Below are 20,824 nucleotides of genomic sequence, written 5' to 3' on the forward strand. Positions count from 1 at the left end.
CACAACGCTATTGTTAAAATTTCACCCAGAAGAATCACAGATTAAAAAAACACACAAACATATTCTCTCTTGGCAGCCTTTCAAGACTCGGTTATTCTCTGTGATTTATTGACTAAGCTAAACTTGGCTGGGTTCAGACACACACACTAAAAGCTATATGAACCATGGTTAACAGAACACCATGCCTCTTGTACATGTCGCACAACCCCTGATGCTTGAGCCTTGCAAAATTTCTCTTTAAGCTCAGCGTGTTATATCAATGTGGTTTATTCAATAAACCATGGATAAACAAACTATCCATCAACTATGGCATTGTGGGCTAAAAGCATTTCATTAGGCTGAGCACTTTTTTTCCTAAAAGTTTCAGGTTTTTCTCTCTGCTAAACTCTTCTTCAATCCCCCCCCCCTTTCCCTCTGCAGGCTTTAAAACATTTTGCCTGGGCTTTGTTTCTGTCCCCCACCATAACGTGGCTATAATGAGTCCCCTTTTCGGGAGAGACGGGTGGTGATAGAAATTTGAAAAACAAATTAATAAATAAAATAAATAATGGCTTGTGAGGTGAGTGCGACGGGTTACAAATAAAGAAGTGATCGGAAAGGGAATGAAATGGATCCCAGAGCAAGAAATGATTTATAGCGTTCTTTTTTCTATTGCTTTAAAGGAAAAAAAGAAGAATTAAGTGAAATTTTCATTTGATTTAAATATACTCGCTGTTATGTATAGACACATCACCGGATCAGAATGTGATCGACCCTCCTTCCCTCCCTCCTTCCCTTCCTCCCTTCCTTCCATTTTGGGCTTCAGTTTACATATTATGCTAAGTCTACAAACCAGACTTTCGTGCCTATCCCCAGATCTTGAAACAATACCCTCTTGTTCCTTCCTGGGCCGTACAAATGATTAAGGTGCTGGTCTGGCATTATGGAGCCCAGCCTCAGCCAAGGAAGCTTCCCGGCTGACTTTTCTCTTTTTCTCTCTCTCTCTCCAGCCCACCTCACAGGGTTGTTGTTGTTGTGGGGCAGATGGAAGAGGGAGCACTGTACATGCTCCGTTTTGCTCCTGAACAAAAGACAGAACCCTAAGCTAAGAAATGAACAAGTGATTAAGTATGTATCTGCACTAAAGAGGGTGCAACTATGCCGCCTTTTCTCTTTTGGTAAATCAATGCTTTGGGACTGGCCCTGCCCATTAGGGTAGCCGTTTTGTGAGTGTGCCCATCACTTACTCTTAACATTCGAACTGAGGCTACAGCCCCCCCATCCCCAAATTTGGGAAGCCCTGTTTTAGAACCAGGTCAAGCTCAGAGTGACTCCCCGTTGTGGATTCAAAGGGCAGAACCTTCTAACACAAACTTTCAGCAACCGAAGAAGGAACCTCGAAACGACCTGTATCATAACCGTATAATTGGATTAAATAAATAAATGAATAAACGTGTCCATCCAAACTGAGAACTTGTAGATTTTGATGTAAATAGAGTTTGGGATGAGAAGCTGTGATGCTTCAGGAGTCTGTCCATCACCAAGCCACCCTCCTTGTGAAATAACTATTATTTTATTGTTAAAATTGGATTTCCAAGGAATATAAAGTTGGTTTATTTGATCAAGGTTAAAATAGATAGGTTGTTATCTCTGGTAGCCCTAATGGACTTTTGCTGATCAGGACTGAACGAGGAGGCTTTAAGAATTTGTTTATAGATAAGAGATGGGAAGAAGAGATCATTTGTTACATGTTAAGAGGAGGTGATAAGTTACTAAAATTGTTTATGCTTGTGATGAAGGGGAAGTCATTTCTTTATATATTTCCCTTTTTTTCTTTACTATATTCTTATTTTTTTTCTCTTTCTCTTTTCTTTGCTTTCTGTTCTGCACTTCCTTTCTTTTTTTAGTATGTATTAGTTTTTTATCTTTTTAATTGTAATGTTGAATAAAATTGCTATTACAAAAATTGGATTCCTCAGCAGCCCCAGATTTGGAAGAGAACACTGGGCTACGTGGTGTTTTAGAAAAAGGGACCTGGCTTGAATTGAAGTCGAGGACACCCTCACTGTGAGAATCAAGCCTGTTTGGGCACGTGCAATCTTAACCATCACGAGCAGTAATGACAGGGAGATGTGGGGTGTAGGGGTCAAGGTGTTGGACTGGGGCAGAGAACCCATGTTCAAGCCCAGCTTCAGCCACAGAAGCTCCTGGGATGACTTTGACCCAGTCCCTGCTTTCAGCCCAAGAGCCAGCGTGGTCCAGTGGGGAAGGTGCTGGACCAGGAGTGGGGAGACCCAGGTTCTAGTCCTCCTTCAAACATAGAAGCTCCCTGGATGACTTTGGGGGACAGTCCCTCCCTCTCAAGCCAAGATCCAGGGTGGTCCAATGGTGAAGGTGTCAGACTAGAAGCAGGGAGCCCCCAAGTTCTAGTCCCTGCTAAGCCACCAAAGGTCCCGGGAGGACTTTGGGTCAGTCCTTCTCTCAGCCCAAGAGCCAGGGTGGTCCAGCGGAGAAGGTGCTGGACTAGGAACCAGAAGTCTCTGGTTCAAATCCCCTCTCGGCTATGGAAATTCCCTGGATGACAGCAACAGCCCCTTTCTCTCAGGCTAATCTACCCCACTGGGTTGTAGTTATGGATAAACGGAAGACCACCACCTACCTTGAGTTGCTGAGCAAAAGGCAGGAGACAGACCTAGCAAAGAAGCACGTACGCCTGACACATAAATCCATCCAACAAATGTTTTCTCACCTGAGACTTCCACATAGCCGTCCTTGGTTTTGACCGACAGCTCTTCAGGTTTAAAGCTTTGCACGTTGACACACACTTTCCAAGGCTCTCCGGAAAAGGATGGCGGGCTGGTCCCAAAGGGACTCCCTTCGGGGTAACCGCTGTAGCGAGTGCCATGCCCCGGAGGGGAAAGGCCGGTGGTCCGGACCATCCCTGATCTCAGCGGACTTGGCCAGCCCGCGCTGAGGGGTGTGCGGGCCCAGTCAGGCCAGTTGGCAGTCAGATCCCCGGAAAAGGGGGACATGCCAAAATCATCGTCCAGAAGCCGAGAGGACAAGCTGGATTCCCTGAATGGGTCTCGGAGATTCCGATGCCGGCCGGGGTAGCAAGAGAAAGGCATCTGGTTGTCGGCCATTCTAGTGGGAACCACTGGGCAAAACTAGGAAAGAAGAGCAGAAAAGGTTTTCCAACAGGTGCACGGGCACGCAGAAATGCTGAACTCCGCAGTCCTGGTTTGAGCCCAGCCTTTTTCTCCCGCTTGCACAGGGCAAAAACAACACAGTGGTTCCCCCCTCTTCTTGCCAAGCTGAATGAAAAAACGCAAACCTTTAAAAAGCTCTTGTAAGTCCAAACCAAGCCAACGAAACCAGCTCCTTGTTGGCTTCAGATCCAGCGCCCCAAACGAAAAAGCCCCAGGCTGCTGTTTGGCTCCAGCTTAAAAGCACCCCGGGCCAAACAGAAGCTTAAATAAACCTCGCCTCGACCAGCCGAGAAACTTCCCTAAACTTCCAAACTGCCAGCTGCCCCCTATTTATACACAGGCTCCAGCGCTGGGGGTTGGCAGAGGAGAGGGCGGGTGTTGCAATCCACCCCATGAGCTGTATTTTTGGAGAGCATGAAGCAGGCTCAGAAAATCTGGCCCGTAACAGCTGACCTCATCCCAAAGGGACAGGTTTGCTAAATGGAATTCCAAGTTTAGACTGGCTTGGCTTTCCTTTTCCTCCCTCCCTCCCTCCTCCCTCCTCTTTTTTTTTTTTGGCAGGGTGATCTTAGCAAGCAAGCAACCTATTATTAGCTCGGGGTGTTAGGCCTCTCTCTTTGTGCTTGATTCTTCCAACTGCTTGGACTTTGCTTCTCTGGGCACCTTTTAATCCCCAAGCAGAGACAGCAAAATTCCCGTCCAGCGAATCAAGGCCTCAGTCTAGCAAAGGGGTGCTGATTGGGCCCCATAGGGAATGCGTTCAGTCCACAAGGCACCATCTCGTTGGCTATTTGTGATTTAATTCTGATTTAATGTCTATTTAATCTAATTTAGGTGAGGTGGGGAAAGTTGGGATCCTGCCCATTTCTTTGTTCTGGCTTGGTCCACTTTGGGGAGGGTCTCCCCCAGGACACAGCTCAAAAGACAGATACAGCTCACAAGTCCCAAATGCTGTTCGTCCCAGGCTCAGCGTCTGCATTGGTGGGGAGATAAAGAAGTTTATTTATTTATTTATATTTCAAATTTCTGTCGCCGCCCATCTCCCCCAAAGGGGGACTCTGGGCGGTTTACAACAAAATAAATTAAAACCGTAAAACATAAATTACGATACAGACTATCATTATAAATAGATAAATATAAATATAAGTTTGTGTTTGCTTCAGAGGTAAGTGCCATAATAGGACACAGCATGGCCGCAGTAGAGATAAGAAATGGCTCACTGCATATTTTTCTAAAATGTAACACATCTGTTTATCTTCCCGTGACTTCACCTGTATCTGAGTACCTAGTTGCTTGACACCTGGCCTTCTAACCACTGACCGGTTTGCAATTTGAATCTTTTTGTAAAGCAGAAGTAGCCTATACTTAGTGATGGAAGGGGGTCTTCTGACCTCGGAAACACTGTGTCCTTTGTGTGACTGAGCAGGCTCTGTAGGCCCTCACAAATAAACTATTTGGAGATTGAGTATTGAGGTTGGAGTAGACGAACGGGCCAGGATCAACCTTGTTGTAGAAACTGCTGAGAAGGGAGAGGGAGCTGTGCTACTCAAAGGATTTAAGGGTCACACAACTCTCAGAGAGCTACAAAATTGTTACCGCTTTTCAGGTGGAGATGATGGAATTTCCAGAGATGGCCAAACTGACTTCTTTGATCAGAGAAAAGACAATAACTACATTTATTGCTGACTGGAAACCCCTTACAGACTTTTTTCATGAAACAGAAAAACAAACAAACAAACCCTTAGGATTTATGGTTTTGATTGTAGAAAAAAAGTTAAATTGTAACCACAGAGCGAGAGGTAAACTTATAATTGTACTCATAACTGCTGTAAAGTAGATCAGAAGTTACTTCTTTGTATCATTTTTCTTTCTTTGCTATTTACTTTTTTTCTTACACTTTTAGCTCTTTGATTTTTCTTTTTTTCCCACCCTATATTAGTTTCTTTTATCTTCTTTTCTTAAAAATTTTAAATAACGTTATATATGTATAAAAAAAGGGAATCAGCCTACTTAATTTTAATTTTAAGCTAAGTAAACTGGGATGAAACTTCAGTTCTATTTCATCTTTTTATTTGGTTTTACTGGCCCCGTCCACTTTATTTTCTGGATCAGGCCCCCAGCACAGCACTTTGGGATTACGGAGAAAATTGAACAACCCAGTCCTAGAACTTTAGGCAACATAGATGATCATCCTTGCTTCGCCCAATGCTTCTTTCCCCTCCCAACAATCCTGGGAGACTGATTAGGCTGTTCAATCTCTTAAAAAGCTCCTTAGCTGGAGGGGGCTGTTGACCAGGTTTCTCAGTCCTTTCCTGACAGTCCAACTGCAACACCACATTAAATATCTTTGCACATCCCATTAGGCCCACTGTAAGAAATATCTTCCTTAACAAATAAACCTCACCAGATGAGATGGAGGGCCCCACCAGCCTGTTTCCAATGGAGGACAGCCAGGAACTCAGGGGTAGAATGAAGACATAACCCACCCCCAGTTTGCATCCCCAGCACCTGAAATTTTAAAGCTTACGGTCATTAACCAATCCCATTATGAACCCATCTGAGCTATCGGCCCTCAAGTCATCCTGTGGCAGTGAGCTATATGGGTTCAGGATGCTTTGCAACAGGCAAGTGGGTGGGGCACTATTGAAACCTGCCTAAGTGCCTCCTAAACCAGGGTCAACAGACACCAGCAATTGTGCCACATAAGCTGGGCATTCTGACAAATCAGCCATCAATAGACACATAGAGATAAACCGCATTTACACACCATTCAAAAGAGACATTAAAAAAGCTAAGGAAACCTAAAGACCAGAACACATCCTCACCAGCAGCCAACACCCAGATAAGCAAGGTTTAACACCAGAGAAACAATCTAGCAGAAAACAATATCCTAAACAAGGAACTACCAAGGAGACAAACAATCAAGCAGACAAACAATCAAGCAGAAAATAATGTCCTGATCAGGACCCACCAAGGAGAAACCCACAACTCTACCAACACTGGCAGGGCAAGCTGCTGTATATAAACAGGGAGCAAACTCCACACTCACCAGCACTGATGATGTTCCCTAGCCGGGTGATAAAACGTCTGCAAGCCAACGACTGAGCTCAGAGAGCACCAAGGGCTCCACAGTTAGCCTTGTGCAGAATTCCCAGCCTGGGCTACTTCCACATGTATGGACCACAACTCCCAGAATTCTCCAGCCAGCATGGCTATGGAAATCCACCCATATGGTTAAGTTGGGAAACAGTGACTTCAGGTGTGAAATAAGGTTCTGGATTAAGCCCCATTCTTAAGAAGATGTCTTCAGTCATCTATTCAGGATTGTCTTTCCCCAACCAGACACCCTCAAAATGTCTTGATTCTGCACCTCCCTGATTTTCTAGCTAGGTTTGTTAGAAATTATCTAAAATTGTTGGCAGTGGCTTTCTAGGTTTACAGGGTGGAGAATAAAGTCAGGGAGTGTATTCAGACCAGAAACAGATCATAAAGAATGAAGGGATGAAGATCTAAGGCCATGCAGATGTTTCAAGAGGCCTTTGTTTCTTGGATATCTGAGTGAACCGTTTTCACAAAGTACTTTTGTTCAGTGGAGAGGCGCAGCTGCTTTCCAAGGGAAGAGAGCTTCTGCACATGTGCAGAAGCCTCTGCTTGTGGGACAAATCCATCAGATTGCATCCGCTTAATCTGAACCTCCCAATTAAGTTTCCCTTTGGTCGGGTCAGCTTGTGAAATTAACTGCACAAATGGGCATCTCATCAAAAGGAAGATGGGAAGGACAGACGTCCTCAATCTCTGCTTAGGGATAGTGGCCAGAAAAGGAATCATCATCATCATCGTCATCATCATCATCCATGCAAAAATGGAAGTGCAGTGCTTTTAATGGTGTACAGTGGATCCACAGAGAGAAAGTTAGAAGACAAAAACAAGGAACTTCGATGCCAACAGCTGGAGGTTGTAATTTTGCTTGCCCCAAATGTACCACTTCCTACTTCTCTGCAACTCTGAAATGCGTGTACCCCAGAGTTTGATTATGACACAGCATCCATTGCACTGTGGACCTTGTTGTGTGTCTGAGAAGCAGCAATTGCATTTGGAAAGCTACTATTCAGAATCGGGGGTTGCTTCTCATATCACTTGGACATTGGGAGGACATGGACACAAGTTGGTTAAAGACAGACAAACAGACACTTTATTTCGGTCATTGACCAATAAGTTGGTGAAAGCTTTTTTGATCTCCCTAACTTCTAGTTCTTACTCTTAGAAATGTGAAGGACAGGAAAGACACTGGTGAAATTCATTGGAAAGAAATACATGTGGCCTGGTTGCGCTGGCGAGAACTCACCGGTGTGCTTTGTGGCAAACAAATACCAACCCGTCTCAAATCTAAGATCTATAAGACAATCATTTGCCCGGTGGCACTGTATGGAACCGAGTGTTGGGCAGCAACAAAGGGGATAGAGAGCCGCCTCCGTGTTACGGAAATGCCTATGCTCCGTTGGATATCGGGCATCTCCCTGCTTGATCACGTCACAAATGATGCCATCCGACAACAACTAGGCGTGCCATTGATTACAGAGAAGATGAGAGAATGCTGGCTTCATTGGTATGGACATGTCCTTAGAGTGGAACCTTCCACTGTTGCCAAAATAGCTTACCATCTTAAAACTGATGGCCGGCAGCCATGTGGGCAACCAAAACAGAGGTGGCAAGACACCATCAATAAGGACATGCAAATTGAGGGTCTGCGCCCTGAGAATGTGGATGATCGGGCAAAGTGGTGTTTCAGGATCCAAAAAGCAGACCCCGTGATAGCGGGAAATTGCGAGGAAGAGGAAGAGGAGGAGGAGGAGGAGGAGGAGGAAGAAGCAGCAGAAGCAGCAGAAGCAGAAGCAGAAGAAACAACTACTACTACACTGGATTCACATCCTTCACCAAAGCATGGCTTGTGTTAATCACGGTTTGCAGATTAAGCCACAGAACTCTCAGCCTTTAAGCAGGGTTCTTAATTCATATATTGCATTAAGCCTTGGAAGGCACCACAAAGATCACCACCACCCTTGGCAACATGCAGGAAAAGAAATTAAACCATTCCTGAGAAGGGGCTCTACTTCTTGAAACCTCATTGTTTCTCAACCTTAGCAATTTTAAGATGTGTCGACTTCAACTCCCAGGATTCCAAAAGTCCATACAACTTAAAGTTGCTAAGGTTGAGAAACACTGCTCCAGAGAAACCCAAAATGGAGGAATGATATTATGGCTTCAAGCAATGTGTTTTATAGGACAGATCATCCTTCTGTAAAAGATTCAGAAGTAGGAGCTTTTGGGCCCTCCAGATGCCGAAAGTGTGGTCCTGCAGCTCTCCTCAATCCATTTCTTTGTAAATAAACTGAAATACTGTATTGCAAAACACACAAAACTCCCAGGGGCTCTTCTAAAGCCATGCCAAAGCTGGATAAACAGCTCAGGAGGTCCCACTGATTAAAACCTTGGGGCCAAAGCAATCTATTGTTCTCCCCTTGGGCAGGGCACCAGCTCTGGAAGAACTGGGAGTTTGCTTGCAGACTTTGTGTAAGGGTGGAGTAGGATCATAAATACCTAACACTGAACGGCCCTGCTATACATCTGATCTAGAAGATAACAGGCGCTGAAATGCTATTCCTGATCTAATCAATTCCACTTAAAAGGTTTAGGCACAGCCCCATCTGTGCCTTCTGGCATTAAGTCCACCTAAGATCACAAGGGAGATAATTACTGTTCGTAGCACCCACTCCCAATTCTGCTTGAAAACACAGCTCTAAAGCTGTGACAATTCAATCCCAGGGTTCAGAAGAAGTGCTTGGTTCAGAATTCATCTTGATGGGCGACAGACTATTAGATTTGTTTCGTCACCTAACTGCCCAGTTGATTTGTCCTGTCTATCCATTCAGTCCTGTCTGGCTCTCGGTCACCTTGTGGATCAATGGTCTCCATGCCTTTCTATCTCTTACAGCTTCCTTTAGTTCCATGGTTTGTATCTAACTATATTCCCTAACCTGGTTTCCCAAAGGTATATTGAAAGCCTCATCTGGAATACCTTGAATGCTGAGATGAGATATGGGAAGAAGGGATCCTTTGTTGTATTTTAAGAGGAGGTGATAAGTTACTAAAATTGTTTATACTTGTTGATGAAGGGGGAAGTCATTTTTAAATATTTCTTTTCTTTTTCTTTACTACATTCTTATTTTTCCTGTCTCTTCTATTTCTGTTTCTATTTCTCTATTTTATTTTCTGCACTTCCTATTTTTTCTTTTTACTCTTTTTTTTAGTTTGTATTAGGTTTTATCTTTCTAACTGTAATGTTTAATAACATTATTGTGGAATACCTTGAATGCCTTGGAAGTGACAGACTTTCCTTTGTTGGAGATCTGGATGACCATCTGTTGGGATGCTGTAATAGTGCATCCTATAAGAGATTGGACTAGTTATGATCTCTGAGTCCCTTCTGGCTCTTTCATTCTCCAATTCTATGTCCTGACATAGAAATTAATGGGACACGCTGAGAAGAAAGGTGTTCTCTATGGCTTCTCCCTGGATTCTGGTCCTTGTTGTACCCCAGCTAATCAATTGCCCTACTCATGGAACAAAACATATCTCATTCATCTGCCAGATGTTCTCTTCCATCATAAATCTGGTGGTTTATTCCCCACCCCCCTTCCATGGGTCTTCAGGGCAATTACAGCTCTCTTATACTGCTAAGAACCACATGCTTTAATATTGCAGCATTCTCAGTTTCATTTGTGAGATGATGCTTGGGAAGCATAAGCTGGAGAGTTTCTCTGAGGATTGTGAAACTGTCTAAAAACACTGATTGGCCAACCAGATTTTAATTATTATCAACATGGGAAACAGGCGAGAGAGCATGCAAGCAATTTGCTAAGAGTGCAGGGGTGTGGACTGTTTGATCTCTGCTCCCATCAAGGGACTAATGCTCAGTTTTTAATTTGATTTTTTAAATAAGATACACAGACATGAAGAAATGATGGTTTGAACCTAGTCTTAGACATCATGCTAGACTGAAAAACCACAGATGTACAAGGCAGCAAGAAGACTATATTTTGCTATGTTCTTGGTAATTTGCTCCTTCTCCTGAAGGTATAGAAAGTTGGCCTTGTGCCCACATTCAAAGTTAGCAGCCACTATTTCTCCTGTGGCTACTCAACAGAAATTGCATTTTGGAACGCTGCCATCATCATGCTGATAGAAGATTTTGCATATATAGAACTTAAATACGAATATATTTCATTTTCATATATTTTATAAGGGGTAGCTAAACCTCAGAAAAACCAAGATTATGGCAACCAGCTTGATTGATAACTGGCAAATAGAGGGAGAAAATGTAGAAGCAGTGAAAGACTTTGTATTTCTAGGTGCAAAGATTACTGCAGATGCTGATAGCAGCTAGGAAATCAGACGCTTAATCCTTGGGAGAAGAGCAATGTCCAATCTTGATAAAATAGTTAAGAGCAGAGACATCCCACTGACAACAAAGGTCCGCATAGTTAAAGCAATGGAGTTCCCCGTAGTAACATATGGCTGCGAGAGCTGGACCATAAGGAAGGCTGAGAGAAGGAAGATCGATGCTTTGGAACTGTGGTGTTGGAGGAAAATTCTGAGAGTGCCTTGGACTGCAAGAAGATCAAACCAGTCCATCCTCCAGGAAATAAAGCCAGACTGCTCACTGGAGGGGATGATATTAAAGGCAAAACTGAAATACTTTGGCCACATAATGAGAAGACAGGACACCCTGGAGAAGATGCTGATGCTGGGGAGAGTGGAGGGCAAAAGGAAGAGGGGCCGACCAAGGGCAAGATGGATGGATGATATTCTAGAGGTGACGGACTCGTCCCTGTGGGAGCTGGGGGTGGCAACGACTGACAGGAAGCTCTGGCATGGGCTGGCCCATGAAGTCACGAAGAGTCGGAAGTGACTGAATGAATAAACAACAAAATTCATATGTTAGAAACATTTGCACTTGTATTATGGCCCTGAAGCCATGTTGTATTTCCTAGAAGAATTCTGTTTACTTTCTTCCTGTTCCTTTCTCAGAGGCCTACAGGCCTTGATAGATAGCTGTGCGCATAGAAACAAGATAAGGTGTACATCCCAAGGATAGCTTCTCCAGAGGAAAGGCATTGTTTAATAATGGTCAAGGTGCCCTAGCAAGGGTGGAAGGAAGTCCCTTGTATGGAATATTAAGATAGAGTAAAGGAAGGGAATTCCTAATATGGAATGAGGTTAAGGTGGAGTATGGGTAACTGAGTAAGGGGTGGTCTTCTGAAGGAGGAGTTGAACGGAATCTATATAATGTGCTGTAAGAAGGGGGTCCTGCGCGGCCGCCCACCTCACAGCTCCCTGTCATTGCTTTTGCTCTTGAGTGAAGAATAAAGAACTTAATTTCATGCAACTGCCTGTTTCTTTGGTCCTGGCTCAGAAACGAACCTGGTAAGGAAATATAAAAAAATTCTAACAATGTGACTCCCCTTGAGAAGGATTCCAGGATAGGCACTGCCCAGAATGAGGAATCCTATCTTAGATGGATCCATGTTCTGAATTTTTAGAAAAGCCACTTCATATACAGGGACTAGTTCCCAGCTGAAGGTGAAGGGATCAATGAAAGTGGCTATCATAGTGATCGGCCAAGATAAATCAAAGACAGGAATGTCCGCAGGGAGAGGGGTCAGAAAAATCAAGTTGGAGGCCTAAAAAAGGGGTAGGACTTTGATCACATGGTTGTGGTGGCCCCCTTGACTTTTTAAAGTTGCCCCTGCAGATCCCCCCTGTATAGGTTCTGAAATTCTCAGGGTTGGCCATAACACAAGGCACAGATGACCTGTTGCTTTCCTTCTGTCACATCCCAAAGTGTGCATAGCCATAAGTATCCTCGAACACTGATGCCAAGTGCTTGTTTGCACAGATGTTACACTGAGTGGCATTGAGACATACTCCTGGAATGACTGAAGTGATGCATTTTCAGAAGTCAAGTCAACATTTGGGAAAGGAAAAACCCTTGGAGTGAACATCCTATTTAAACTGGGAGGGGCAGGACACGGAACTGAGGCTGAGTTTTTTGGAATAATGAATCTTCCTAAACAGTGGGGGTAAACATGAGGATTACAACTGGTTTCTGCCTTGTCCAATCTGCCTCTCTTGCAAGCAATTAGTATGTACCTTGGATTCACATTTTAACAATTCACAGTAGGCCCTGGCATAGTGGAAATCAATTAATGCTCTTAAAAAGCACCCATTACATGCTTTTTCAAAGTAATGTCTCCCTCGAGTTCAGCTCAGATGTGGTTGGTTGCATAAAGAAATGCAAAGAAACTCTTGCAAACTCTTCCACCAAATTCAGCCTCACCCAAAGAAATGGGATGGCACCTAGTTTGCAATCCTCTCCCCTGATCCTATGTTAAAAAAAACTCCTTGGTCATCAAAACTTTGCCCACTCTTGTCCAACAGCCAAATTTTCCCACCTTGGCAAAGGAACTGAATTGCAGCTAAGCAAATGATCTGTTTATACCCATGAAGACACAAGCTTGACTCAAAGGAGAATTGACTAACTTATGGTAAATACACACACACACCGAGTATATATATGGATGTGTTCGGCCCATCAGAAGTGTTCCAACTATTGCTGGGAAACCAACTGGATTAGAATGGTCCAGAAAAAAACAGAGAACTCCAGACTCTTCAGAATGTTCTTATTACTTGTATGACATTATTTAATCATTGGTGAGAGCCAGCTTGGTGTAGTGAAGGCACCAGGCTAGAAACTGGGAGACTATGAGTTCTGGTCCTACCTTAGGTCCAAAACCAGCTGGATGACCTTGGGCCAGTCCCTCTCTCTCAGCCTAGGAAGGAGGAGGCCAGGGCAAACCAAGAAATCTTGCCAAGAAAGCTGCAGGGACTAGTCCAGGTAGTTGCTAAGAGTCAACAGCTTTCAATATTCTATTTCCCATACAGAAGGTAGCAAAATTCAGTGTGAACTATCCATGACCTTTTGAAGGCCAAATACAACAAGTAGTCTCATACCACCTTTCGAAGAAAAACACCCTGTTTTTCCTCCTAAATAATAACAGAGGAGCCTACCACAGAATCAACAAACACAACCATGATCCCTGCCTTTGAAAACAGGAATAAGGGTGTCCTAGTTTTGGTCAAGGAAGGGTTTTAAAGAGTTGAATGTTCCTTTCAGGTTCTTGTGGTAGGTGGAATGCAAGATCTGTGGAACCAAGATGTGTGTGGAGAACCTGGGGTCAACCTTCTCCAAACTGGAGTACCTCCTTGGATATAGGGTCCTTTACTTCCAAATTACAAAGCTGAAGCATAGCACACTGGATACCTTTATCCTATATGTTTCACCATGTCAGTGACAACCCTCATAGATACATTTCTTACAATATGCAGAATCTGCAAAGTTAGTTTCAACCTTGGTTTGACTTGTCTGTGTGTGTGGCTTAGTTGTTGAGCTGAACCCAGGCCCTTTGGTTAGTTAACTAATTTGGTGAATTAATTCAGTAACTTAGGCACTTTCTGTTGCATGGGGAAAGTTGTGTAAGTTTTTCTCTTGTGTTTTGTAGACCCAGTCTAGAGGTAAGGATATTGCGTGAACGCAGTCATTAGGTCAAAGCATATTGTGGCTTTCTACAAGTTGTGAACCCAGATTCCATTCTGGAATATATACATTCTAGGTGATGCAGTTTTGACTTGATGAGGTGCAATTTATATTTCAGACATGGAGAATTTATAAACATCTTGCTTCTTTTCCAAAAATTCTAGTTGATTACAGCCAAACTGCTTTGTACTGATACAACCCAATTTTCATGTCTGAAAGGTCTCTGTTGTTACTTTAACTCTGCAAACTGGCCTTAAGATCAACCACATTGTCCATTCACTTTTCCTCCCTAGAGTTTGAGATTAAGGTAAGTCTTGTTATTCAAGATGAGATCTTGGCTTCTCCATGGACATGTCTTCGCATTTTTCTTGGCAACAAAAAGACACTGTTTGCCTTCTTCAAGGATTTTTTCCCTCAACTTTCCCAGTCTAGCCTATAGTCCTGGAAAAAATTCTGGTGGTCTCCCATCCAATCATTTTTGAGTCTCCTTCATTTTTTGAGTTCATCCAAGGTCAACCAGGCATTGTCCTTGAAACCTGAAAATTGCAATGATTTTTTAAAATTTCTTGTGTCTTTGGGAATGCCTACAATATTCAATAGTTGAAATCCAATACCAGGAAAGGCAGTTTTATAGGAACTTTGGCTTCTGCGTAGCTGTCCAGACATCTAACACTCAGGTTACATCCAAGTACATTTTAAATTGCTCAACAATTACCTGCCTGGCACAACCACACTCACACCTGCTGTCTTGACAGGAATGGCACAAAAAGCTGGTTCTGCTTGTTCATACTTCTCACCATTACAGTCTGCTTGGTTCTTTCCTTGGGTGCCAGCCTGCATAAGTGCCCCATACCTTCCCTCTGGCCAGAAATCCAGAATTAGGGCAGTTTGTTTTGAAATCATTCAGTCTAGGGTGGTAAAAATGAGCTAGTATGGAGGACTATCATCACCCAGATGTGGGGAGTGCAGTTCTACTGAATTCCTGACCACCATGGTCATTGCTGAAGGCTGAGGGACTTGAAATCCACAGATCTAGGAGAGGGGACTGGTACTCAGAATGCAAAAAGTTGAATTATTGGAACATATTGGGAATTATGGAATTTGAAATTCAATGTGTGTACAAAAGGCAACCAAAAATGAGGAATTGCTGTCTCATATGTTTATCAACAAGGATGGACTTCTTGCTTATTTATTTCTAATATTTATATCCCAACCTCCCTCATTTGATCATTACAAGGACAACAGCCTATTGAGTTAAGATGGGCCCAGCAGCGGTGACAGAGTGTACATGGTTGACTTAACCAGGGTTTACTGAGTCAAGCACAACTGGCTGGATACATGCAAGAAACTCAGCCCATCAATAATGGAACTCATAGAGCAATTCAAGGTGGTCCCTCCCTCTTAGCCTTCAACCAACCTCACTGGTTGGTTGTGCAACCTCACTTGTTGATGTGCAAACAAATAAGAAGAGAACCACCTGTTCATTCTCTGCATTGACTTTTACTCCCAAAGAAAAGAGGGGAGGTAGAAGTAAACATAAACAAATGATACCTTTTTCAGCTTACGTTCTGTGGCATATTGTCCACCTTGTTATACCCCAGATAAGTGTGCAGAAGACACTAGACTAGAACTGGTGTGAGTCACCTGCAAGTTAGGACATTTTGGGACCCCAGCCACTGTCTTTGTGTAAATCAGGTCATCGTGTTAAACCATACAATGGTTTATTTATTTGGATAACATCTCTTGCACAAGCCCAGGAATCAAGTTTTGTTGACTTGGGTTTAGGGTGTGGTATCTCCTGTCTGGCCAGCTCATATGTCTTTGTATATATAATAGTCACATAAAGCAACTAGAGAGCCAGTCTGGTGTGGTGGTTAAGGCATCATCCTAGAAACCGGGAGACTGTGAGTTCTAATCCACCTTAGGCACGAAGCTAGTTGAGTGATCTTGGGCCAGTCACTCTCTCCCAGCCCTAGGAAGGAGGCAATGGCAAACCACTTCTGAAAAACTTTGCCAAGAAAACTGCCGGGACTTGTCCAGGCAGTCGCCAGGAGTCAACACTGACTCAAAGACACACACACAAAGCAGTATTAACTTGGTCTATTGGTTGATCCTTGGGAGGAAAAATAAGAATTCAACATTCATTAGGACCCACCCAAATGATCCTAAATTGTGTGCAAGCCTCAGAGTCCTCCAGAACTCTTCAAGATGTGAAAAACAAAACCAGGGATGGCAAAGAAGTGAGAAAAGACTAAAAATCAGGCCAGATGGTTCAGCTCTGAGATATGCAGGTCATAGTCAGTCCCAAGATGGAGGGCAAGGTCTAAATGCTGAGTCACAGATGTTCTTCTTGCTTCTGCCAACCTACCTTCAAGGACAAAGGTCATTACCCTAGCTCTGGAGACACCAAAGGCCACTGTTGATCTTTGCCATGGTGACCTTTTGTAAGGGATGACACAGAGAGGTCCTTCGGCCTGCTAGAAGAGAGGACTAAAGACGGACTGGAGTCCCCACCCACACCAGCCTGCACAGGCTTGCCAGGCCAGACTTAATCCTCTACACAGTATTGGGAGAACCTGCCTCTAGCCAGCCTGTGAAGACCAAGGCTGTAACCCACTCATTCCTGTTTAAGGAATGCAAATTGCAAGGTGCTGTGTGCTGTCACAAACTCAGTCAATGGAAAGTGAAGCTTCAAAGCCCCCCCACCCCTGCTGCAGAGGTGAGCCTGTCCTTTCCCTGAGCCCCATATCACAACCCCCCTTCACCCACTGCATGGGCAAGTTTGTGATCTCTTACCCACAACGTTCGACAGCCAAGAAGCTCCGAGCGATGTCTGATGTTTCAAGCAGATCCTGGGAAGGGCAATGTTAGCTTTGAGTCAGACAAGCAGGAAAAGAATCTTTCAGCAGGATTGAGAGAGAGGGATAAAAAAACCCCCTCCCGTTTGCAGTATCCTTGGCTTCTCTGGGCAGACAGTCCCTGCAAGCGATGTTCTCTGCGGACAGGGGTGGAGCAGGGCACCCAGCCAGCTTGCTGTTACTTGAGGACCCAGGAGGCATTTGGGTTTCTTGCAACTGAAAATGGCCTGGCTGGAAGCCAGCTCTGGGACAGGAAGGGTTTGCAGTTCCCCCACAGCTGATGATCCTGATATTCAGAGGCCAGAGAAATCTCATTCCACCCAGCCTGCTTGTTGCAGGAGCAGCTGATAGCAATAGACTCAAGATAAAAGGGAAGGAAAAAAGGAGCAGAACTGGGGTGTGTCTGTTGTCCCTTTTCTTTATCCCAGATATTTTCCAATGCAAGGCTCTTTTCTTTAAAAGCTGTGCCTCTAATCAGCTTTCTCTTGTGGCTTAGCTGTGACAGAGTTTCTGCAAATGAATGTCTATAAGGGTTTTTTTATATAATGAACATTTTTAGGATGCATTATTTTGTTTTATTGAAAAACAACGTATTTTATGGACAACCCAGCTTTGTAAACCATACCTTATTCATGTTCAGCATGTTGTGTACAGCTAGTCCTCGACTTACGACCACAATTGGGACCAGAATCTCCATTGTAAGTCGTTGCGGTTGTAAGTTGAGTCACTGCATGACTGGACCCAATTTTACGACTATTATTATGGTCGTTGTTAAGTGAATCCAGCTTCCCCAATGGGTGCTTTTTACTGGAAAATGGCAAAAATATGTCAGAAAACGTGATCACATGGCCGCAGGGTGCTGCGACCAGTGGTAAATGCGAGCTGGTCGCCAAGTGCCCGAAATGTGATCATGTGACTGTGGGGTGGCGGTGTGACATTTTGCAATGCTCAGAAATGTTTTACAGGCTATAAAGCACCCATTCCAAGGCTGTTGTAACTTCAGACCATGGTTAAACAAACGACCTTAAGTCAAGGTCTACCTGTAAACCTGGCCAATCCTGGTTTCTTCAATAAGCCATAATGAAGCCAAATCTGGTTTGGCGTGAACATCCCAATGGCATCTTAAAGGAGCCCTGCTTTTCTCAAACCAGTGACTGATTTTGGATTAGAGTTCACCCTTGTTGGCTGGAGACATTGAGAGTTGCAGTGTAGCAGATCTGTTGGGTACCTGGTTGAAAAAGTTGGCCATAGCTAATTGCTAGGTCATTTCCCCGCTAGTGACAGATAGCATTTTCAAGGTTCTCCAATGGCTGTTCTGCCAAAATAACAATTACAGACTTTATGTCACTGCACTGATGGCTGGGTGATGCTATGAAGATGCTGTAGGTTACTGATGGGAAATGAGTAGGTCACAGTTCTTGAGGGTTGTAGAGTTCCAGAACTGTGGAGTTGGCAGGGACCACAAGGCTCATCTAGTCCCATCTTCTGTAATGTGCAGGAAAACCAATTTCAATGTTCTCAAAAGATCACTGTCAAGTCTCTTCATGGAAACCTTCAGAAGCAGGGAACCCACAGCCTTCACAGGCAGACTGTTCCACTGTTGTACAGCACTTATTTTCAAGATGTTTTTCCTTATATTTACAGAGCTGCAACTTACACTTCTTATTTCTGGTCCTAGTTTCCTCAGTAATGGACAATGGTTTTTGACCGTCTTCCTTATGGCTTCCCTATACCTGAAGACATCTGTCAAATCTCCCTCTCCAAACTGAACATCTCAAGTTCCTTCAGCCTGTCCTCAAAGGTCATGTCCTCAACAAGTCCATGGATCATCTTGGTTGTCCTCTCCCAGCTCTGTCCTAACCTGTCAATAACCTTCTTGAAGTGTGCCCAGAATCATACAAAGTATTCCAGGTGTCTCACCAGGGCAGAATAGGGGGGAATAAGGATTTCACACAGCTGTGATGCAGTGCTTCTTCTAATACAGGCCAGAATTCCATCATAGTTATTTCGGCAGCCTTTGTGTTGAATTGAGAGAGCTTCCTCTTGTATGTGAGGAATGCATGTTAATGATTCAACAATTCCTTGGGGGCCATCCAGGACATGAGTGAAATAGCCTTGTCTGCTCTGATCCCTCACAAAGACCTCAGAGATGATGATACCAGAAAGGCAGTCTTGGTTGAGAAAGGTGGCCTCTTTTTACGTTCTTCTTTTGCTCATTGACGAACGATCTCATCAGTGGTGTGGTTGTCCTGATAGGCTGGGGAGAGGTGGATTAAAAATCCTTTAAGAAGCCCAGGACAGTTTTTAAAATGGGTAATTGTAATCTATGATCTTCTAGTGTAAATGTGACATGGAAAGAGATCCATGGGATCACATGCAACAATATGTGAGGCATGAAAAAAAGGGGCAGTCCCCATCTAGACATTTTTGAGCACAGACCCCCCACAGATGCCCCTAGATAGCCACTCTTTTGGCCCTGGAAGGCCCATGCCCTTCTCCCCATCCTGGTGATTTCTGAATTAATACACTCATTATTCAAGTACATAACTGAACTGGTTCATGATTATTCTAAGTATAGTTGAACTTCAGGGTAGTGATGTTGGCAGAAAAATAGCGAGAAATAATAAGAGTGAAAGTCATCAGAAGCCAACAGTTTGCTGCCAATGTATCTTGCTCAGTGCTATCTCTTTTTCAAATACCTAATTGTTAACTCTCTTCTAATGGGACACATAGCTCAATTAAATAACCGAGTAACTGACTTGCGAAATCAAGGGTCCCATCATTCATTCATTTCTCTTTACTCAAATGATGACAATTAACAGCAAGGCTGGACTGAATACAGGTGTGCTTAGCCTGACCAAGGATTCACATGCAAGCAACTAGGAATTTACGGAATTATAGATGACATAACTCTGGCAATATCAGGACCATGGAGAGCTCTTCCCAGGAGTTTTCCAAGCTGGGCCAACTTTTGTAAGGAAAACTGTTGTTCCAGCCCATGACAGTGCTCAGTGAAAGGCCATCTCCACACACTTGCTTGCTTCCCACTTTAGAATTAGAGCCCTCTCTGGGAAACTTCAGAAACCATGAGAAGTTCAGAAATACATTTTCTGAATCTGAACGCCTTCATAACAAAAGAAGTTCCTGAGGACTACCTCTGAATCTAGGCATATTGGGGCTTGTGTTACCCCCCAAATCTTGAAAGGCTGCCCAGAAGGACACAGATATGCTGCCACCAATTTTCTGAGATTGATTCCAGACAATATGGAGAGAAAGCTGAGTCTTCCATCCCCAGGACCACCTCAAGCATGGCATCCCTACGTGACTGTCTTGGGAAGGCCTCTTATCACCCTCCATCTCCTCTTTAGGTCTGCAGAGTAGAGCAACTTTCCCAACCTGGATGCTCTTCAGACATGTGGTCTTCAGCATCAAAGGTCCCCAGCCAATGTGACATTGCTGGGGATTCTGGGAATTGAAATCCATATGGTGCAAAGAAGAAGCGTTTTTGGTCACCTCATTCAGTTCTTGGTTATTTTAGGATATAGTCAGGGGGAACATTGGATTCTCAGTTTCCATTCCTTCTTCAATTGCAGACCCCCTGCTTTAGTTAGTCTGTTCTATGAAGAGACAAATCCTGCTATTAATGGATCAAAATCAATAGTTTGCATGCCTTCAGAAACTTCCTTCCTTCCTTCCCTCCTTCCTTCCTTCCTTCCTTCCTTCCTTCCTTCCTATCATCATCATCATCATCATCACCATCATCATCATCATCATCATCATCATCATCATCATCATCATCATCATCATCCAAACTTGTTATTTTATCACATTAAAGTTACAGTCACTTACACATTTCGGAGTAGACTTCCATAAGCTTACATGGTAACATATGACAATTATTTAGAATTATGTTTATTGTATTCAGTCCGAGTTCTACCCATTGCTGAAAATAACAACATGTTTCAAATTGGAACATCTGGCTCCCAGTATGCTTTCCACAGACCATTTCATTTATGGAGACCTTGGTGCTCCCTGAGCTTGGTTGTTTGCTTGCAGACGTACCTTGATTAGGGTATTTTTTACTACTTGATTGTTCATCTGATGTTAATCAAGGAACGACCAAC

The 20,824-nt window shown here is 43.7% G+C and overlaps 1 protein-coding gene across 2 annotated transcripts in view; it reads right to left on the reverse strand.

Moving 5' to 3' along the window:
- HSPB8 (heat shock protein family B (small) member 8) overlaps positions 1-16,807 on the reverse strand; it is a 31,998-nt gene extending 15,191 nt beyond the window's left edge. The window contains exons 1-2 of one of the 2 annotated variants that reach the window (XM_063315330.1): positions 16,643-16,807; positions 2,729-3,146 (exon numbers count right to left, since the gene is read on the reverse strand). In XM_063315330.1, coding sequence (XP_063171400.1) covers positions 2,729-3,122 — 394 coding nt within the window. In that variant the 5' untranslated portion in view covers positions 3,123-3,146; positions 16,643-16,807. Of the gene's footprint in view, positions 1-2,728; positions 3,632-16,642 lie in introns of those variants that run through there. The other variant, XM_063315329.1, reaches the window with a different exon arrangement.
- Positions 16,808-20,824: the final 4,017 nt, after the last annotated feature.

Source organism: Candoia aspera, chromosome 15, assembly GCF_035149785.1.
Source record: "Candoia aspera isolate rCanAsp1 chromosome 15, rCanAsp1.hap2, whole genome shotgun sequence".
Taxonomy (NCBI): Eukaryota; Metazoa; Chordata; class Lepidosauria; order Squamata; family Boidae; genus Candoia; species Candoia aspera.